The 22,546-nt window shown below is 41.7% G+C and overlaps 1 protein-coding gene across 1 annotated transcript in view; it reads right to left on the reverse strand.

Annotated features, from left to right (window-relative positions):
• NRTN (neurturin) overlaps positions 1-22,546 on the reverse strand; it is a 231,446-nt gene that overhangs the window by 29,343 nt on the left and 179,557 nt on the right. Inside the window, exon 2 of the mRNA XM_040327416.1 lies at positions 1,846-2,068. Coding sequence (XP_040183350.1) covers positions 1,846-2,041 — 196 coding nt within the window. The 5' untranslated portion in view covers positions 2,042-2,068. The remainder of the gene's footprint in view (positions 1-1,845; positions 2,069-22,546) is intronic.

Here is a 22,546-nt window from a genome sequence, read left to right on the forward strand (position 1 = left end):
TCTTATGCACTACATTTGAAACATTGGCTACTTATCCGTTTGTAGAGGATCTGTGTTGTTGTAGTTTAGCAGCAATGGGATTCCGCAATATAGGGACTCAGGGTGGAAGATATCCTAAGGGTGTCCCCAGCAAAGGCAGCCTGGATGTGGTTAAGATAGTGGCTAGATAGCCATAGAATTCCAGCCTGGGTTGATGTGCAGCGTGGGGATCGATGGCACTGGTCTTTGTAGCGTGGCCGAGCTACGGCTGACAATAATAGAAGGTGTGTATAATACACGCCGTTCTGTTTATAGTAGAGCAGCATGTGTGCCGAATGCAGAGCTAATTGCATTCGTCACTTTTGGATTCCAGGCTGGAACGCACGCGGCGCCGGGCGATGACGTCATTGCGCGGTTGCCGTGCTGCGTTCCAGCGTGGAACGCATTACGGTGCCAAGCGCCGATTACAGCAGCCCAGTAACCACTGCAGAACAGATATGCCCATATATACACTGTGGTTTTAGTAATAAACTTACCTTTCATAACAGTATTCTATTCTATTCCATCTCAGAGCAGGAGGTCGTGGGCCACATCAGAAGGCTCTGCGGGCCACATGTGGCCCCCGGTCCACTGGTTGGGCACCCCTGATTTTACATCAACAGCCAATAAAGGGGGATTTCTACACTCACCACCAATGTAAGGGGGGGTTTACACTCCCCACCAATTTAAAGGGGGCTTCTACTTTGACCACCAATGTAAGAGATAATTTGAAACTGACCACAAATGCAAGTTTGGATTTGTTTACTGATTACCAATATAAAGAGGAGTTTCTACAATGGCCACCCATTTAATGGGGATTTACACTGACCACTAATGTAATGGGGATTTACACTGACTACTAATGTAATAGGAGCATTTACAGTAACCACCAATGTAAGGAGGGATTTACACTGACCACCAATGTAAGGGGGACCTTCACACTGGCCACTAGTGAAAATGAAAGGATTTCACTGACCACCAATGTAACTTGGAGACATTTATCCTGGGTTCACATTTGTGTGTCAGGAATGCACGCAACATCGCTTTCCTGACACCACAGAAACGTGCTGCAGAGATGTATGCTGATATGATTTTTAGTGAAAAGAGGAAAGGTCTGCTTAGGTTAACCTACATGGCTAATACATTTTATAATCTGTTTTATGTAAAAGCACACTTGTGTACTTTTACACCGTTTGTGCTGCAGCACCGGGTCACCAAAATTTCTGAAACACAGAAGTTCAGTCTCACTGCACTAGCATTAAACCAATATGTACTGTAAATATTATAGTATAGATTCTGAACAAAGTGATTCAAAAGCACTTTTGCTTCTTCAGGCTATCTTTCATCTTCAAAGCAAAAGTGATGGGTGATTGGCCCTTGTTTGAGATTTCAGTCTGGTTTTTGTATATGGAAGTAAACCACCTAATTTGAATGTAAATACGATAATAGATTTGCTGTCAGAGTTGGAGTTCCTGCCAAGTCCTATCTATGTTAATTGTTTTTTCCATTCAATGCCAGGTGGAAACTTGCATTTGACTTCCAAGTTCTAAGTGCACCATTCATTAAATGAATGCCATGTTCATTTGTCAAAGTTGTGACTGTGTTTATCACAAATCATTGATACGGAAGGAGGATGCAGTGCTCTAAAATGTACTGAATCAGCACGCCATCCCCCAAAAGGTTTAATGGAAGAATGGTCTCTAATATTCATTTATAGCACTACATTTTGAATTATTCCTAAATAAATAAAAAGTTTTAAGAAAATATATGATTTGTATATTGAAATTAAAGCACTTGATTGGATTAGAATGAAGATATTGCTCTTACATTGGGTAATCATTGGTGGCTTGCGTTCTGTAGCTCTTGGGAATCTCCGTTGTCTTTTTGGTGACAAACCTGTTACAGACCGAGATGAGGCTGAACTGAATTTCCAGCTCCGGAAGAAGACTTCTGTGCAGACCAGTAGAGACAACACAGCACAGAGGAGCATCAAAGCAGGAGCTGTCCTCTTCCATACCTTCATCTTAAGAACAATCAAGGCATTGAGACTCTGCAAAAGACAGATACACATGCCAATGTCAGTATATATATAGTGGTATAGCGGTATATATATGTATATTGGTACAATATCATATGTAACTATGCGTAGGTATATTTACAAACATTGGCAAAACTATATTATCAGCATCTTTAAGGCACATTTTAAAATCTGTTTTGAGCATGCTTCAGCTAATCTAAACACAATATGCACTTTATAATTGAAAGCCAATTTCTGGATACATATCAATTCCCCACCCCCAAAGTTCCCATCATTCAGCAAAGCATTTAATACAATCATCAGATTTTTTTAGTCTGCTGTCCATGTCCCTCACTGGCTGCAGTATGTGTCCTTGCTGACCAGTCTGCTTGTCATGACATCATTGTGCAAGTGCAATCCTCTAAGAGGACCCTGCCGCTTGACAGGCAATAGGAAGTGTCTATGTCACCCAGGCAGTGGTGTGGGCACCTGAAGAAGGATCAACCCACTCTGCAGTAAGGAAGACAGATTATTAAGGACCCATCATATCACATAACCAGTAGGGATGAGGTTCTGGTTTAGCTACCATTGCAGCGAATCCTCCCCTGTTGAAGATCTAAAATAAAGCAGGAATTCACCCTTTTTGTTTTTTCTTTTATGGTCCTTATTTGGAGAGAGGGCAGGCAGTCTGTGGCCACGTGATCCTATGTTTAATGTTTTCTGCTGCCTGTGCTTTCCCCTAGCCATAGAATTTCATTTTTTTGCTGCTGCCTGTCCTTGCATTGTGGAAAGGCAGGCAGGCAGCCAATGGCTCAGTGATGGCCAATGAATATTCGCTATTTTCACACTGATTCTCCTTCTGGCCAATCAGGAAGCGGGTCCTGAGACCCGTCACCTGATTTCCTGAAAGGCAAAGGCGAACCTATTGGCCACCTAGGAAGAGGAGGAAGGAGACACATGGCCGCCGTGAGGAGACGCACGAGAAGGTGCCGCCCGTCACCTGGAGGGAATCGCTGCCTGCTTGATGGGGTAAGAGTGGAGCTGGCCGACTGACCCATGGGGGAGTGTGGGTGACCCGACTGACTTGCAATGAGCAGCCGCAATGGCTGTAGGTTTTCCCTTGTAGCTATGACTTCAGTGCCCTGACTATCATGAAATAAATATAAATAAATACAACTGGGTGCTTAGTTCATTGCAGGGGACAGATTATGCTGGCAAAGCACAGCAATTGCAGATGTGCCCGGCCTCTGCTATGTTCAACCCAACCACTGCAATAATTCCAAAAAATACAGAAAAATGGAGGTACACTGTCCTATCATTTTACAATATTTGTGGATATTGTCTTTTGAGTTTATTTCAAGCTAAAACCTGTCTTTCTTTCTTTTACTGCAGCCTAACCAAGCTGCTTACATAATGCCCAGCCACTGATTAATATTTGTAGCTAGTGTCTTTCATATAATACACTCACATTTTTTAAAAGGTAAAACCTGCTTTATCTTTTTCTGTTTGCTGCCTATTCAAAGGCTCACATACTGTCCTAGTGCTTGTGGTTTTGAAGTGTTTTTGTGCACTCTGTTTTGCCATTTTTTAGAACTTGTGAGACAATACTGGGTGTTATAAAAAAAAATAAGCTCGCAAACTATACTATTAAACTGTGTTGTCAATGGTTAATAAGTAAGCAGATGAGAGCTTTAGCTTTATTTTTTTAAATGTAAACTTTCCAATGGCTTTTAGATTTAGTTTGTCTGCTAATTAAATTCAGGACTATTATGCTGGATAAAGATCAGATGTCACAGCCAAAACTAGAGTAATGCAACGTACACACGATCGGAAATTCCGACAAGAAAAGTCCGATGTGAGTTATTGGTCAGAAATTCCGACCGTGTGTAGGCTCCAACGGAATTTTTCTGTCGGAATTTCTGCCAAGAAAAATTTGAGAGCTGGTGCTCAAATTTTCCAACAGGAAAAGTTCTTGTTGGAAATTCCGATTGTCTGTATGCAATTCCAGGATCAAGTCGACGCATGCCCGGAATCATTGAACTTAATTTTTCTCGGCTCGTCGTAGTGTTGTACGTCCCTGCGTTCTTGACGGTCGGAATTTAGTGTGATTGTGTGTATGCAACACAAGTTTAAGCCAAAATTCTGTCGGAAAAAAAATCCACGGTTTTCTTGTCGGCATTTCCAATCGTGTGTATGCGGCATTAGGAAAGGGATAGTATTTCTTTGTTAAGTAAACATGTACAATGCTGTAAAACATACAGTATATATATAAGAAATGTGTCACCGTGATACAAAAATTGTGTTAGGCAGCGTACACACGATCAGTCCATCCGATGAGAACAGTCCAACGCGGTGACGTAAAACACAACGACGTGCTGAGAAAAATGAAGTTCAATGCTTTCGAGTATGAGTCGACTTGATTCTGAGCATGCGCAGGTTTTTAACCGATGCTTTTGCATACTAACCGTCCGTTTTGACCTATCGGTTAGGCGTCCATCGGTTCAATTTTAAAGCAAGTTCTAACATTTTTGACCGAAGGATAACTGACCGATGGGGCCCACACACCATCGGTTTGGACCGATGAAACGGTCCTTTAGTCCGTTTCCATCGGTTTTGACCGACCGTGTGTACGTGGCCTCAGTGGTTGTTTATGTATTATCAGTTCCAGCTAAAGTGTTTTCACTACAATGTGAGATATCAAACAAACCAATGTAAATGTGGATAGCCGCGCTAATGAAATTAAATCACATCATCATATTAGCAAAACACATAAGCACCACTGTAAAATGTGCCCTTAAATAAATTCACAAAAATAAAATATAACGTCAATTCATGCAAAAATATATAATTGCTGATGTGTAATCTCTGTTCTGTGATTTAATATCCCAAGTCATTGCCATACATGCTAGTCACCACCAGTATAGGGTGCAATCCTCCACTGTCCAAACTACTCACTCACCAGATAACCATTAATAATACAAGTTATTACCACTTCACCAGGGATACTATATACACTCTGATCATTCATTATAAACATGATCCTCCAATCCTCCAGGGCTCCTGTGTGCTATTATGCACTCCTCTTTAGCTCAATCATATACCGGTAATAAAAAAATGCTACCATTGCAAAATATGTTTATTCAGTATAAAAATGTCCAGTATAAAAAACAAAATGCCAACTCACATGTAAAAGTGCCCTCCGACCGACTAAGTTCCATTTCTCAGCTGGTCTATTAACCAAAGGCAGGAGCTGATATATCCATTGCATCACTATGCCTCAACATGTTTTGCATGCTCAATGCGTCATTGGGAAGAAGTTTTAATACATGGAACGGTGTGAAACTTACAGACTTGGTTTGCGGATAGACTTAGTGCCAGTCGGAGGGCACAATTACATGTGAGTTGGCATCTTGTTTTTTATATTGAACACTTTTTTATACTGAATAAACATATTGCGCAATGATTGAGGGCGCCTGAGTATTGCAGCCTATTTCTCCACTTCTAGTCAAACATGTAACCCTTACAATATCAAGGGCCCAATTGTTCTGTGTCCAGAGTTGTGCTATAAGCAAAAAATAAACAATGGCCACCTAGTGTCACCCTATCCACAGGGTGACACTATTATTGTGCAATTTCACTGGATAATAAACAGTATTCTCGCCCTGTTAAAGGAAGTGGAAATTCATTGGCAGGATCAACAGGTAATAACATTGTTACAGTGGGACTGTGTAGAACAAAAACTGCTGTTGTTATGGCTATTGACAGACTGCATTAAATATGATATACAAATTATTACTTTCTCATTGTCGTTATTACTTTAAAGTTTCACTTAAACCACTTGCCTACTGGGCACTTTTACCCCCTTCCTGACAGGGCCAATTTTCAGCTTTCAGCTATGTTGCGCTTTGAATGACAATTGCGCGGTCAAGCAAAAAACGTATATTTTTTATACACAAATAGAGCTTTCTTTGGTGGTATTTAATCACCACTGGGATTTTTATTTTTTGCTAAATAAACGAATAATGACGAAAAAAAAAAAAACGTTTTCATGGTCTGTTATAACATTTTGGAAACAGGTAATTTTTCTTCTTTGCTGATGTGCACTGATGAGGCGTCACTGATTGGCTGCATTGATGGGCACTAATGAGGCGGCACTGGTGGGCACTGATGAGGAGGCAATGGTGGGCACTGATGAGACTGCACTGATACGTGGCACGGATGAGAACTGATAGGAGGCACTGATGCTTAGCCCTGATAGGTGGCACTTATGAGTGGCACTGACAGGTAGCACTTATGGGTGGCACTGATGGGCACTGGTAGGTGGCACTGATGGGCACTGATAGGTGACACTGAGGAGAAGGCTCTGATGGGCACTAATTGGCAGCACTGGTGGGCTCAGATTGGCAGCACTGGTGGGCACACATTGGCAGCACTGGTGGGTACTGTTGGGATAGTACCCTGATTATCAGTGTGAATGTCCCTTTTAGAGAAGCCGGTTATCGTCTCTCTTCTCCGATCCTCATGCTGTCAGCATGAGGAAAGGATTGCCGATCACCAGCTTCTATTTTCATCTGTGATCAGCTGTGATTGGACACAGCTGATCATGTGGTAAAGAGTGGTAAAGAGCCTCTGATTGTCTCTTTACCTCAATCTGTGATCAGTAGTGTCTTCCTCCGGACACTGTGATCACAGGGCGCACCATGTGTGCCCCACAACGGGAGCACGGCAGGTGCGATCATGGGCGGTCATCATATGATGGCCTCCCAGAACTAACCATCCGTGCTGCAGCCATCGTTCAGATATATCTTGGTCGGCAAGTGGTTAAAGTCTCAACAGTTTTGGAATAGAATAAATTGTATCGAATGTCAGGCACAAAGCAAGCTATTTTAATTTTTGACACCAATAAGGCATTCTACAGTAATAATTGGTTACAGCTATGTTTGATGGGGTGTTTATAAATCTCCTTAATGCGACTTATTGGGTTTTTGTGGCTATGATCTACAAAGTAAATCACACTGTCTCCTCTGTATGAACACAAGAGCACAACACAGGCTGCCTGCTGTCCTTGATATTATTTATTATCTGCTTAGAACAGCTAGTAAGATATTAAGATATGTTTATTATGAGCATTACAGCTGTGAATGTGCACATTTCTCAGGTCATGTTTGCTGCTACCCACTAGCTATCATGCCCTCAAACAATAACTGCACTTTACAGCCTACCTCACAACTTTCTGAGCTGGGAATGAGGGACGCCTATTAGCAAAGTATGTGGGCATAGGACACACACCCTGGGGGGATCTGGGGGTTTTGGTGGATCATAAGCTTAATAATGGCATGCAATGCCAAGCTGTGGTTTTCAAAGCAAGCAAAATCCTTTTTTTGTATTAAGAGAGGTATGGAGTATCCAGAGAGAGAGGTATACTTTTGCCCCTGTACAAATCTTAAGTAAGAATTTATCTGGAATATGCAGTTCAGTTTTAGGCACCAGTTCTTAAAAGGGATATCAGGGAACTGGAGAAAGTGTAGAGAAGGGCAACCAAACTAATAAGAGGCATGGAGGAGCTCAGCTATGAGGAAAGATTAGAGGAATTGAATTTATTCTCTCTTGAGAAGAGGAGATTAAGTGGGGATATGATCAACATGTACAAATACATAAAAGGGTCCATATAGTGAACTTGGTGTTGCGTTATTCACTTTAAGGTTGTCACAGAGGACAAGGGAGAACTCTTTGGGCCAGATCCACAAAAACCCGGCGCAACGTATTTTCTTCCATTTAAGTTACACCGCCGCAAAATCTCTACCTAAGTGCCCGATCCACAAAGCACTTACCTAGAAATTTGGAGCGGTGTAACTTAAAATCGTCCGGCGCAAGGCGTTCCTAATTTCATGGGGCGAGTCCCATTTAAATTAGGCGCTCTCCCGCGCCGGACGTACTGCGCATGCTCCCGACGTCATTTTCCCGACGTGCTTTGCGCGGTTTTACGTTACGCCGAGTTTTGTGAATCGCGCCGGGTAAAAAAAGTTGCGTCAGGAAAAAAAAAGTTACGGCGGGCAAAAAAAAAAAAAAAACAGCGTCGCGAGAAAGAAGGGTCTACTTTTACAAGGTGTAAACAGTTTACACTTTGTAAAAGCAGCCCTAATTTTACACATGCAACTTAAAACTTACGGAGTAAAAACGAAGCTGAAAAGCTTTGTGGATCTCCATAAGTGCTAATTTGCATACCCGAAGCGGCATTTCGACTCGAAATGCCCCCAGTGGCGGATGCGGTACTGCATCCTAAAATCCGGCAGTGTAAGTCCCTTCTCCCTCTTCTGCCTATCTATTGGAAACTGATTCTGTGGATCAGTTCCAAAGATAGAAACAGGGATACGCAGGCGGAACAGCAGATCCGCCTGCGTATCTCTTTTGAGGATCTGGCCCTTTATGTCTAGAGAAAAAGAGATTTCAGGCCAGATCCACGAAGCAGTTATGCTGGCGTATCTATTGATACGCCGCGTAACTTCTAGGTTGCTCCGGCGTATCTTTGTTTTGTATCCACAAAACAAGATACGCCTGAAGCTGGGCTAGATCCGACTGGCGTACGTCTTAGTACCCTGTCGGATCTAAGGTGCATATTTACGCTGGCTGCTAGGTGGCGCTTCCTTCGATTTCTGCGTCGAGTATGCAAATTAGCTAGTTACGCCAATCCACAAACGTACGTCCGGCTGGCACATTTTTTTACGTCGTTTCCGTAAGGTTTTTTTCGGCGTAACGTTACCCCTGGGTCTATGAGGCGTACGCAATGTTAAGTATGGACGTCGGGCCAGCGTCAAATTTTCCGTTGTTTACGTCGTTGGCATAAAACGTTCGCGAATAGGGCTTTGCGTAGAATTACGTTCACGTCAAAAGCATTGGCTTGTTGCGGGTTAATTTGGAGCATGCGCACTGGGATACCCCCACGGGCGGCGCATGCACCGTTAAAAAAAACATCATTTACGTGAGGTCGAGACGTATTAACATAAAACACATTTACACTACGCCGCCCTAACTTATGGCGCAAATTCTTTGTGGATACGGGAAATACGCTGTAAGTTACGGCGGCGTAGTGTATCTGAGATATGCTACGCCAGACGTAAAAAAGCGCCACGCTACGTGGATCTGGCCCTTCATCTCCAAATACAGTAAAGGTTTCTTCACAGTAAGAGAGCTGTGAAAATGGGCAATAGACTCCCTACAGAGCTTGTTCTGGCCAACTCAGTAGATTGCTTTAAAAAAGGCCTGGATTCTTTCCTAAGTGTACATAATATAACTGGGTACTGACATTTATAGGTAAAGTTGATCCAAGGAATATATCCGATTGTCTCTCGGGGGATCAGGAAATAATTTTTTCCCCTGCAGTAACAAATTAGGTCATGCTTTTCGTCTTCCTCTGGATAAACTGTGGGTATAGGATTGTGTATATGGGATTGTGTGGTGTTTTTTTGGGGTTGAACTAGATGGACTTTTTTCAACCTGACTAACTATGTAACAAATATAGGAAGGATGCAAAAAGAATACAGGAAAATATGAAGGGCTGCAAGGTACAAAGAAAGATCATACCTGATATCACTGCAGCATCAAAACTGCAGTAACGAAGTGAGGAGAACCCAGGCTTGTTCCCTAAAATACTCCCAACTCTTTAAAACCCCTTAATTGCCCACTCCTGTCCAAGTCACTACAGATAATGCTCACGAGTCATATTGCTCACAAATATTGGATTGGATCAGACCATTTTTGTCCATTAACCAAAAACAGCAGAAAATGTTTTATCCTGTGTGAGCTTTTCATTCAGTACAATTTTTCAAAGGGCATGACTAAACCTCTTCAGTCTGGCATAAACACCACTGACTTGCATGGCACATTATAAACAATTCTGAATGTGTTTTGCTAAAAAATGTGCATACAAAGAAGACATTATATTGAAGGGTATGTCTATGTACCACCAGAAATATTACATCCGGCCAGCACATCCACTGTACACAACATGACACCATGATTTCCTGAGTCAGAATGTGTAGCCTCTGGCCCTCCTGCTACCAAAGTGTGAAAATGCAGAAATGACCTACGCTGATTGTTACATTTTCAATACAAAGCCTTGTTCTTATATAATGCCCACATTTTGGTATTTCATTTATGTCAGCTGCTTAGATAAAAACAACTTCTATGTGTCATCAATTGACAATAGCATCCATGTAAACAATTTTGTGACATATAAGACAAAAAAAAGCATTGTAATAATGTTTGGTAAATAATATAATAGATTGTTACATCACTAACTACCTATGAGCTTATTACACCTTAGTATATTTATGTTGGCCATACACTATACGAAAAATCAACCCAAATTCGGTCATTTAGACAGTTTGTTTGTTTTTCGGGCAGTTAAAGTGGAGTTTCCATCCCAAATTTTTTTTTTCATTATTGTGCTCATTAGACCTAAAAAAGAAAAAAAAGATTTTTTTATTTATTTTTTACTCATCTGGAAATGCCTGTTGCTATGCGGTCCCACAAAATCTGCCTTTGGAATCACCTAGGATTCTGACATCATCTCCCTCTAATGCTCCTGGGAAATGTGTATCATAATTTCCCAGGATGCAGTGCGCTACCCAATTATCACTCCTCATCCAAGACTTCCAGGAAGTAAGTGTTTGTGGGCTTCATAATGTCCACAAGCAAAATGACAACGGTGTGGACATAGTTTTATAAACTATCTTTTTTGAATAACTATGCGGAGCGGCGGCGGATTGTAAAATAGTAAGTGACCGGATTTATATTATAAAAAAAGGAATTTTGAAAGGACATACATTTAAAAAATGCTAATTGTGGTTGGAACCCCGCTTTAATTGGCACAAAATCAATACAAGAGCGTATTAAGTTATTTCAATATAAATTACTGCATCCTCGTTTGCAGTTATAATCTTGCAGATTGAAAAGGAATGAAAAAATGGGTGAAAAAAGGTGTTGAGGATTACATTTAGGCTTGTAGCCTTGTTAAGCGTAGTTATCACATTTCATATATTTATTCGCCACTATTTATTTTTTGTCTGGGAAATCTTTCATTAGCAGCATTCCTTTATGATATGTATTCTAAATGGAAGAGCGAAAATCATATTGTTTTCATTAAAAGTATATGAATAGCTAAAAATAAAAATCTTTAACATGCCAATGTCATTTCAAAGGTATTTTTTTTTTATATTTTTAAACCTGCAATTTAAAAAAATAATAATAACATGGTATCCTGAAATGAACTTTGTCCCTGTCTCCCATTTTTGGTTCTGCGTTGTTCTTCTGTCACATAGGTTTCTAGTTGCTATTTAAACACACATTATGCTGTAAAAGGTGTTCTGTTTTCACCATCAGTAACCTGCCCTGGAAAATGCCATACAGCTAGCACTGGAGAGACAGGAAGGGCCAGATCCACGTACCTCGGCGCATATATAGGCCGGCGTAGCGTATCTCAGATACACTACGCCGCCGTAACTTCGAGCGGAGGTTCCTTATCCACAAAGAATTTGCGCCGTAAGTTACGGCGGCGTAGTGTAAATGTGTCGGCGTAAGGGCACGAAATTCAAATGACTAAGATGTGGGCGTGTTTTATGTTAATTCATCTTGACCCCACGTAAATGACGTTTTTTTTTAACGGCGCATGCGCCGTCCATGGGGGTATCCCAGTGCGCATGCTCGAAATACCGTCGCAAATAGTCAATGTTTTCGACGTGAATGTAATTTACGCAAAGCCCTATTCGCGACTGTTTTACACAAACGACGTAAACAACGGAAAATTTGACGCTGGCCCGACGTCCATACTTAACATTGCGTACGCCTCATAGAGCAGGGGTAACTATTCGCCGGAAAAAGCCTTACGCAAACTACGTAAAAAAAATGCGCCGGGCGGATGCACATTCTGAGAATCGGCGTATCTAGCTAATTTGCATACTCTACGTGGAAATCAACGGAAGCGCCATCTAGCGGCCAGCGTAAATATGCACCTAAGATCCGACGGCGTACTAAGACATACGTCAGTCGGATCTAGCCCACATTCAGGCGTATCTTGTTTTGTGAATACAAAACAAAGATACGCCGGCGCATCGTAGAACTTACACGGCGTATCAATAGATACGCCGCCGTAAGTTCTTCGTGGATCTTTACCGAAGTGTCTGAACTCAGGTTGGAGAAGATCATCAAAAAAGGATGAACTACTGAAAAAACATTTTTTTTTTAAATGGCAGTTATTCATGATACACAGAGCTTTAGAAAACGAAATGCCATTCATTTAGGGCCTACATCTACTTTATTAGCTACATTTGAACTTGAAAAACATATTGAAATGAAAATCTAAATGTTTGCTGTTGGTTGTCTTCCAGTTAAACACTACAATATTTTATATATGATTTGGGCAGACCCCTGGGAATTGTCTTGGTACTCCAGGTACAGTAAAGGACATTGATGGAGAATTTTATAGCAGTTGTCCATTGATATGTTCAGTCTTCTTTCCATGACTCCAACAGGCTTCATTCCTTCTATTTTCCAAAATGTTGTATTGTCATGTTCATGGCAGTTGTGTAAGGATTCTTAAGATTTTTTTTTTGTTGCTAACAATTGCTTGATGACTAACCAAGCCCTTCTAATAAAACCATGTGTTTCACAGAGAATTGGCCTCAGGTTCATCATAGCTTTGCTGTAAATAGCCTTTGTATACAGAATGAGTTTTCCCTCTCAAAGAGGCATTTGGCACCAATACAAACAGTAACAAAGCTCCTGCAGTGTATACTTGACTAACTCATTGCTAATTTTCTCCCCCGAGGTAAAGCACATTGTGATCATTTTGGAATAGAACAGTCAGGCACTTTACACAAGATCCCAACACTTTCCAGCTGCTTTGTTTCTTGCCATTACAGCAGTCAGCCTTCTTATGGCTTTAAAAATGGCTAAGTATGTTCTCAGCACCGCTATGTTTACTGGTATCAGATACGATTTAGCATGTGCGCCACCCTGGGTACACAAAGAATAAAAATCAATGGTTGACACGTAACAGTTTTTTGGAAAATGTCTATTGAATGTCTATTTTACCTAAAAACTTTAAGGACCTGTACACACGAGGAGACATGTCCGATGAAAACGGTCCACGGACCGTTTTCATCGGACATGTCTCCTGGGATATTTTGGTCTGATGTGTGTACACACCATCAGACCAAAATCCCCACAGACAGAGAACGCGGTGACGTGACGGTGACGGTGACGCGGCGACGTGCACAAACCAGGAAGTTAAATGCTTCCACGCATGCGTCTAATCAATTCGACGCATGCGCGGGATTTCGGTCTGCTGGTTAGACGTACTAACCAGCGGACATGTCCGACGGACAGGTTTCCAGCGGACAAGTTTCTTAGCATGCTAAGAAACTTTTGTCCGCTGGAAACCTGTCTGCTAGGCCAGGAAACCTGTCCGCTAGGCCGTACACACGGTCGGACACGTCCGTGGAAACTGGTCCGCGGACCAGTTTCATCGGACATGTTCGGTCGTGTATACGGGGCCTAACACCTAGTTATTTTGTGTGACTTTACAATAGTTCTGCATTGTGGAGCTCTCTGTGTGACTTGCCCTCTCTGAAATTAGTGGCTTTTCTGGTAAGGAGAGAGAGCATCATCATGCGTGGTGCTGTGTGGCACACTTCAGAAGAGACCTGAACAGTGGGAGGTTGCATTTTGGATCTCTCCAAGAGGTAGACCCATGAGATTTTGCCGTGTAGTTGGTTTCTGAGTTCTTCCAGCATGGTTGTTCTCCCTCAGGAGTCACTGAGCGTGTCTAGTCTATTGAGTTAAGGTGAGGAGGGGAGGTCACTGGTAAGCAGCCTAGGAGAAATATTTCCTAATGAAAACTCTGATCATGATGTGAGACTGTCATTTAAACATTAAAATGGGGAATTGATGCTGTTTATTGTGTACAGTTTGATTCACATACGCACCATTAAAGAATACGTCTCTGAAGGAAATGCAAATATGTCCGAGAATTAGTGGCTACAGAGAAGGTAAAATTGCCAAGATAGTAAGGACCACATAAGGACCAGCAAGGGTCTGTTCACCTGGGTTTAAGCCAATCCTGCCTTTTTCTGGGAGGCCATGTAGATGTAGAAGCCATGAGGCCCCAGGTAATTAGACCGTCTTGCAGTGAAGGGTATAATAGGTAGATAGGTCCCAGAAGAACTTTTTGGGATTTACCTTATTGCAACCGCCGTAATTTCTCTCAAAGTTTTATTGCTGCAGCTGACATCTGCGCCTGATCTTCCTCTGGGATTGTCATTTTCAGCCATTTTGATTGGCTGGCCAATGGTAACATAACTCCTGCACGTGCACATGGAAGTTAGTGCAATCTGGAATTTTTTTGCCTCTGGAACAACTGTGGGTATAGAATAGTGTATATCAAGGTTTATTTATTTATTTTTTCCACTGGTTGAACACGATGAACTTGTGTCTTTTTTCAACCTGATTAGCTAACTAACAAGCTAACTAACTAACTAACTAACTAACTAACTAACTAACTAACTCGGGAGGTGCAGAGAACATTTACAGAAAACATTGCTGGCGGGCAGGTAAGAATTATTTTGGGAGAAGAGACTTAAGCCTCGTACACACGATCAGTCCATCCGATAAAAACGGTCTGAAAGACAGTTGTCTTAGTTTAACCGATGAAGCTGACTGATGGTCCGTCGTGCGCACACACCATCAGTTAAAAAAACGATCGTGTCAGAACGCGGTGACGTAAAACACAACGACGTGCTGAAAAAAACGAAGTTCAATGCTTCCAAGCATGCGTCGACTTGATTCTGAGCATGCGTGGATTTTTAACCGATGGTTTTGCATACTAACGATCGGTTTTGACCTATCGGTTAGCAATCCATCGGTTAAATTTTAAAGCAACTTTGCTTTTTTTTAACCGAAGGTAAAGGTTATTTAAACCTACGGCGCCCACACATGATCGATTTGGACCGATGAAAACGGTCCATCAGACCGTTTTCATCGGTTTAACCTATCGTGTGTACGAGCCTTAACAGAGCCTCTTCTGCAATAAAAACCTGCCTGCCACCAAAATTTTGCGAACTTGGTTTTTGTTCCACTTTAAATTGAAACATTGTTTTTTTTTTAGGATGACTGTAGATGTCTCGGAGCTTGCTCCAATTCCAGATAAAGCATTGTTTTTTAGTACCAGTCCTCAAGTACCCCAGCAGGTCTTGTTTTTAGGTTTTCCTTATTTACCATAGGTGATTTCTTTAGTATAATTGGTTCTGAAATTTTTGCACACGTATAAATATAGGGAAGTCCTGAAAATGTGCTTCTACTGGGAACTTGTGTGGTGAAGTTGATAAATACTGGGCTAAAGTAATAGGAATATATATTATTTGTAGTGACATAATTATTACAATAGTCAAAATACATTTTGCACCTATACCACTTTGTTAACTATGTTCTTGGAGACTCACATAGTAACCCTAACAATATCACATGCTCCATCTGATTACCAACTACATGAACTCAAGAAATGTAACTAACTAGATACTGTGGGGCAGATCCACAAAGAAATTACGGCGGCGTATCTATTGATACGCCGCGTAATTTCAAAGTTCCCGCGTCGTATCTTTGTTTTGTATCTACAAAACAAGATACGACTGCATCTGGGCTCGATCCGACAGGCGTACGTCTTAGTACGCCGTCGGATCGTAGGTGCATTTTTCCGCCGGCCGCTAGATGGCGTTTCCGTCGAATTCCGCGTCGAGTGTGCAAATTAGCTAGATACGGCGATCCACGAACGTACGTCCAGCTGGCGCTTTTTTTTACGTTGCTCGCGTTCGGCTTTTTCCGGCGTATAGTTATAGCTGCTATAATGAGTCGTACTCAATGTTAAGTATGGCCGTCGTTCCCACGTCCAATTTTGAATTTTTGACGTCGTTTGCGTAAGTCGTTCGCGAATAGGGATTTGCGTAGAATGACGTCACCGTCGTAAGCATTGGCTTGTTCCGGTTTAAATTCAAGCATGCGCACTGGGATACCCCCACGGACGGCGCATGCGCAGTTAAAAAAAAACGTAACTTACGGCGGGTCACAACGTATTTACATAAAACACGCCCCCATCACAACGATTTGAATTGCACGCCCTTACGCGCCAAAGATACACTATGCCGCCGTAACTTACGACGCAAATTCTTTGAGGATTCGGAAAAAAATAAGTAAGTTACGGCGGCGTAGTGTATCTTAGATACGCTACGCCCGGCGAAATAATGCGCCGCTGACTGTGGATCTGGCCCTATATATTATAAAAAGAGATTCCACTTACATCTAATTCATTAGAAATGTGCATTAAACATTTTTTAGTGTTCTTAAACAAAGTCTGTCAAAAAGTCATAGAAATAAAACAATACTTAAGAGTTAACATAATACACTTGCTTTGAAAGAAAGATAGAATTTGTGTTCTAAGGTAGAACTTGTTCTGATATTACAGCCAACAGGGATGTTGACTCATGATAACTGCCATTCTTCAGAGCCCCCTCACTGTCTATTTACAACACACAGATTCCTTTCCAACAGCGTTAAAAGGTTTCTGGGACTTCATCCATCCCCCCCTCCCCCCTGCTATGAGAATGTGTTATATGTAGCTCGTGGTTGGCGTATGTCCTGAGGATTACAGGAGAATGCTGGGATCTAGAATATATATTGACTTTTGTGGTGCAAGTTTAGGGAGTGAACAGTAAGGTAACAGAGGAGAGATTAGGACTGGAAATTTGAGTGAAGATAAATTAGAAGGAAAGTGTGAGGACACATTCCTAATAAATGGGTCAATCAAGTTTGAGTGTATAGTGGAAAAAAAGAGGTGCATATTTCACTACAGACAGATTGCTATCATGGTTAATAATTAAATCTTTGATGTGATGAAAGAAATAGACATTTGTAGGAGGAATAGCATATTTTTAAACCATTACTAATATGGGGGGGGGGGTGGACAGGGCAGGCATGTATTATTTTAATTATTTCTCCAAATATTGAGATTTGCAGGGTATCAGGAGAGCTGACTTGTCCCGCAATACAGCACTGGACGGCTAAATTACCTTTTGCAGGCCCAAGTGCAGTCATGTGAGGTTGGAAGGAGGAGGAGCGCAAGGTCTCTAACATCCACCAGCTCCATGATGTTGTCATGGAGGAGTGGAAGAGGACTCCAGTGGCAACCTGTGAGGCTCTGGTAAACTCCATGCCCAAGAGGGTTAAGGTAGTGCTGGAAAATAATGGTGGCCACACAAAATATTGACATTTTGGGCCCATTTTGGACATTTTCACATAGGGGTGTAGTCACTTTTGTTGCCAGCGGTTTAGACATTAATGGCTGTGTGTTGAGTTATTTTAAGGGGACAGCAAATTTACACTGTTATACAAGCTGTACCCTCACTAATTTACATTGTAGCAAAGTGTCATTTCTTCAATGTTGTCACATGAAAAGATATAATAAAATATTTACAAAAATGTGAGGGGTGTACTCACTTTTTTGAGATACTGTATATATATTGTGGCAGAGCGAGGCTCTGTCCCAATGAAGATGGGATTAAAGTGGACACAGAGTCTGCATATCGGCTGAGTGCAGAGCTGCAGAGCTTACATTTTAAAACAGAGAAAACTGCTCTGGCAGTTTTCTCAAATTTATTTATCTCTACAAGGGGCTCTGTGGCTTGGAGATTCCTCAGAGATGTGGGTGGGACGGGATCTCCAATCCTGTGTCCAGATCTTATAGATAGCCTGCAGGGTGTGTGCCCAGGTGCACACAGCTCATATAATGAAGGGCTAGAGGTGAGAGGAAGGTGGAGTTGGAGTAGTGGCTGCTTGTGAGCGCCTCTGTGTGAAGATAGATGCTGTGTGCGTCCAAGAAGCTCAAAGCTGTGTGCGTTGAAGGGCTTCAAGCTGTCTGTGTCCAAGAAGTCAGAAGCTGTGTGCATTGAGGGGCTTGAAGCTGTGTGCGTTTAAGGAGCCCAAAGACTGTACGCATCCAAGACTGTTGGACGGGAAGATCTGGTGGTTTAATGTACCAGTGCTGTTGAAGAGTAGCCAGGTGGGCTAGTATTTTCAGTTACTTTCTGAACAACGTTTAAACCCCTGCGTGGGACTCCTGAGTGGACTTTTTTTTTTTTTTTTCCTTATTTAATAAATGTGCGCTACCAGGCCCTTAACTATTAATGCCTGTTTGGTGTGGACTCACTACACAAAAATGCATCTACCACGAGAGCTAACAACCCCCAATGCTACAATATATATATATATATATATATATATATATATATATATATATATATATATATATATATATATATATATATATAAATATATACATACATATTATATATATTATATCATGGCTTCATGGTTTCCACTGTTTCTCAGTTGCACATAGATTTTGATGGTGATGACCAGTGTTATATATCCTTCAGAAATAGTTATGTTATAACATGTTGGTATCTTATACCTAATATCTTTATTAGGTATAACATGCCAGAGCATCAGCATACAATATCTATGGGTATTAAGTTAAAAAAAATTATCCTGGGACCACCTAGCATGATAGCACATTGAGGTACCCCTTCACACACAACCCTTGGGCTTTACCAGAGATGCAAGCTATAATTAACTATACAGTTATAATTTTTCACCTGCAATGACAAGTGTTAGATTTGTTTTTCTTTCTCTTCTTGCCAAGCCCCTGTTAATATTATAATGTAAATAGGACTTTCATCTCATGTAGTAGACAGACAGTAAAAACAAACAAGTGATCAAGTTGCTCGAACACCAGGTTGAAAGTGTTGAACTGAGAGGATTACTCTATATACATGAGTTCTTATCAATGTGTAAAGGCTATTAAAAAGTCAAAAAGCAAAAATAAATTTCAGAGTAATTTCAATGGCTACAACCTGCCTGTAGAATATTTTAATATTCTTTGCAGCCAGTTTTTTATTTCATCAGTTTTTAAAATCAAGAAATCTCAGCCCTGCCTTATGCCGTATATTTAAATTATGCTTGGTCGTACTGTTTAATTACCTGTCTCATCCAATACCTATGCACATGGCACTATCACAACTGCAAAAAGGAAGACCTTCAGATATAGGGGTTTATTTACTAAAGGCAAATAGGCAGTTAAATTTGCAAGGGAAATTTCAATTTACATGGGAATTTTTCCTTAGCTTAGTGAATGCTGTAAAAATTCACTTTGCAAAGAATACTCAATCCCATTTAGAGAAATGTCCACTGTCATTACCTTGCAATGTAAACATTTCCCTTGCAAAGTAAACCATTTAGTAAATTAATCCAATAGTGTGTAAAGTCACTGCATTGTCTGAGGCCTCGTACACATGACCGTTTTCCTCGACAGAATCCATCAAGAAACTTGGTGGCATAGATTTTTTGCCGAGGAAACCGGTTGTGTGTATGTTTTTCATTGAGGAAACTGTCGAGGAACTTGACGAGGAAAAAAGAGAACAAGTTCTCTTTTTCCTCGTCGTGTTCCTCGTCGGGCTGGTTTTCGACAAGAAACGCGAGCGTGTGTATGCTAAGAAACCTGCGCATGCTCGGAATAAAGTGTGAGACGGAAGCGCACCTTCGGTAAAAGTAGCGTTTGTAATGGAGATAACACATTTTTCGCGCTGTAACAGACTGAAAAGTGCAAATCGTCTCTTACCAAACATGCAGTAACGTGAGATTAGCAAAAGCAGCCCCAAGGGTTGTGCCAGTGGAATCAAACTTCCCCTGCCATTGTATGTGTTGTACGTCATCGCGTTTGAGAACGAGGAGATTTTGTCTTGACCGTGTGTACGCAAAGAAAGCTTGTCAAGTTCCTCGACAAGCCTAACAGGGAACTCGTAGAGGAAAACTATGTGTCTTTTCCGACGAGTTCCTCGGTCGTGTGTACGAGGCCTCACCCTCTCCAAATTTCTGTGCTGTCAATCTGGTTTTAAATATCAACTGTTGTTAAATTGATGTTAATGTAAAAGTTATTACACAAAGTCTAATTTAAAAGCCTAGTCAGTCAATATAGTGGCAAAGCTAGACTTTCTTTCACCTGGGGCAAAGTCTGCCCCCCACCACCCAAAAGAGAAAGCCTATAAGATTACCGCCTATGTGAGGTTTGAGCACATTCAAAGCGGATTAGGAGGGGTGCCACTGGGAAAAAGGGAAGCGAGCCAAGGCTTGCTTCTGTGCTTGCTTCTGTGCACTCTTCTTGCTTCCCAGCAACGCCCTTCCTAATCTGCCGCAGAGGCGAGGCTTGCAACTATAGTAATGCCTTTGGGTGTCCCATAAAAAGTAGTAATGCAGCAAACAGTGTGTATGGCCAAATTGAATTTTCAATAGGAGGGACTAAAGGGGTATAGTTAAATAAAACAAAAGCATTCTTGTACCCATAAGAAATGCTTAGATTAACAAAACAAATGTCACTGTAAAAATATGAAATTAGCCTACCTTAAAAGTGGGCTGCAGGGCTGGTGCAAGGATTCTTTTCTACACAGGTGAAAGTGCAATTTGGGGTGCGCTACATACACAGTGTAGGGTTCAGGGGTGCCTTAAGTAAAGAATGCAGGGCTTAGGGGTGTGCTACATACAGAGTGCATGGTTCAGGGGTGCACTACATACAGAGTGCAGGGTTCAGTGGTGCTATACATACAGAGAGCAGTGTTTAGGGGTGTGCTATGTACTAGAGTACAGGGTTCAGGGCTCCCACCCCCCAAATCCCCATCCTTGACAGAATTGACACCCCCCAATACAGTGTAAATCCTATTTCCCTCCCATCACAACCCCCCTCCACCTATAAAAATGATAGGTGTCCCCCACCACCTGTACAAATGGCAGGTGCCCCCCCTGGCCCTGAGTCGATATATATATATGCCCTAAATCAGTGGTTCTCAACCTTGCTAGTGCCGTGACCCCTTGATAAAATTTCCCAAGTTGTGGGGACCCCTAAGGCCTCGTACACACGGGCAAACATGTCCGATGAAAACGGTCCGCCGACATGTCCACCCGGAGATTTCTGTATGATGGCTGTACACACCATCATACAGAAATCTGCGCGTACACGATACGCGGTGACGAGGCCGCACCGTCGCGGCGACGTGCGCGGCCCTGGAAGTTCAATGCTTCCACGCATGCGTCGAAGTGATTCGACGCATGCGAGGGATGGCGGCCGCTCGGACATGTACGGTAAGTCTGTACAGACGACCGAACATGTCCGACGGACAGGTTTCCAGCGGACATGTTTCTTAGCATGCTAAGAAATTTTTGTCTGCTGGGAAACGGTCTGCTGGACAAATGTCCGCTGGAAAATGGTACGTTAGGCCCTACACACGACCGAACTTGTCCGCTGAAAAGAGCCCGCGGACCAGTTTCAGCGGACATGTTCGGTCGTGTGTACAGGGCCTAACAGTAACATTTTCGTAGCGTGAGTTGTCAGCACCCAAGGCAAGACAAGTAATTTGTGCCCCTAACCCACAGACATTTATCGCTCCCTGAGTCCCTTCCACTCATACAGTATTAAAACCACTTATGGTACATTTTAGGATGTACCACTTTCTCTTTTTTCTCTTTTTTCTCCTTTCTTTCCCTTCTATATGTCTCTATCGGCTGCGAAAAGGCTGGGAAAGCAGTGCGGGCTTCAGGAATAGCCCAGGATTCGGTGACCCCTGGCAAATTGTCATTCGACCCCCAGGTTGAGAACCACTGCCCTAAATAGATTTAGCTATACATACTATATACCAGTAGCTATAAATAAATAGATACAGCTTTAAATTTTGCTTGGGTTGCTCTCCTAAATCTGTGAGCTTCTAAGATCCATAGTGATTACCTAAACAATTCTTGGTGTGGTTACAAAAAAAATAAATAAAACTATCCCCTATTTTGTAAACGCTATAAATTTTGCGCAAACCAATCGATAAACGCTTATTGCGATTTTTTTTACCAAAAATAGGTAGAAGAATACGTATTGGCCTAAACTGAGAAAAAAAAATTATATATATTTTTGGGGGATATTTATTATAGCAAAAAGTAAAAAATATTGAATTTTTTTCAAAATTGTCGATCTATTTTTGTTTATAGCGCAAAAAATAAAAACCGCAGAGGTGATCAAATACCACCAAAAGAAAGCTCTATTTGTGGGGAAAAAGGACGCCAATTTTGTTTGGGAACCACATCGCTCGACCGCACAATTGTCTGTTAAAGCGACGCAGTGCCGAATCGCAAAACCTTGCCTGGGCATTTAGCTGCCTAAAGGTCCGGGGCTTAAGTGGTTAAAAATCATTGTTCTCTCTAATATTTTTACAATTTTTTATTTAAATGATCACTCAGAAAGACTGCAAAAAGCATTATGCGACTAACTGAAAACCAGCAGAACTCACACTTGGAATACTTGATATCAAATAGGATAAAACGTGTCATTTTCGGCAGCCCCCCCCGCTTCTCAACTTTAATGTGACATGTCAC

The sequence above is a fragment of the Rana temporaria genome, chromosome 1 (genome assembly GCF_905171775.1).
Source record: "Rana temporaria chromosome 1, aRanTem1.1, whole genome shotgun sequence".
NCBI lineage: Eukaryota > Metazoa > Chordata > Amphibia > Anura > Ranidae > Rana > Rana temporaria.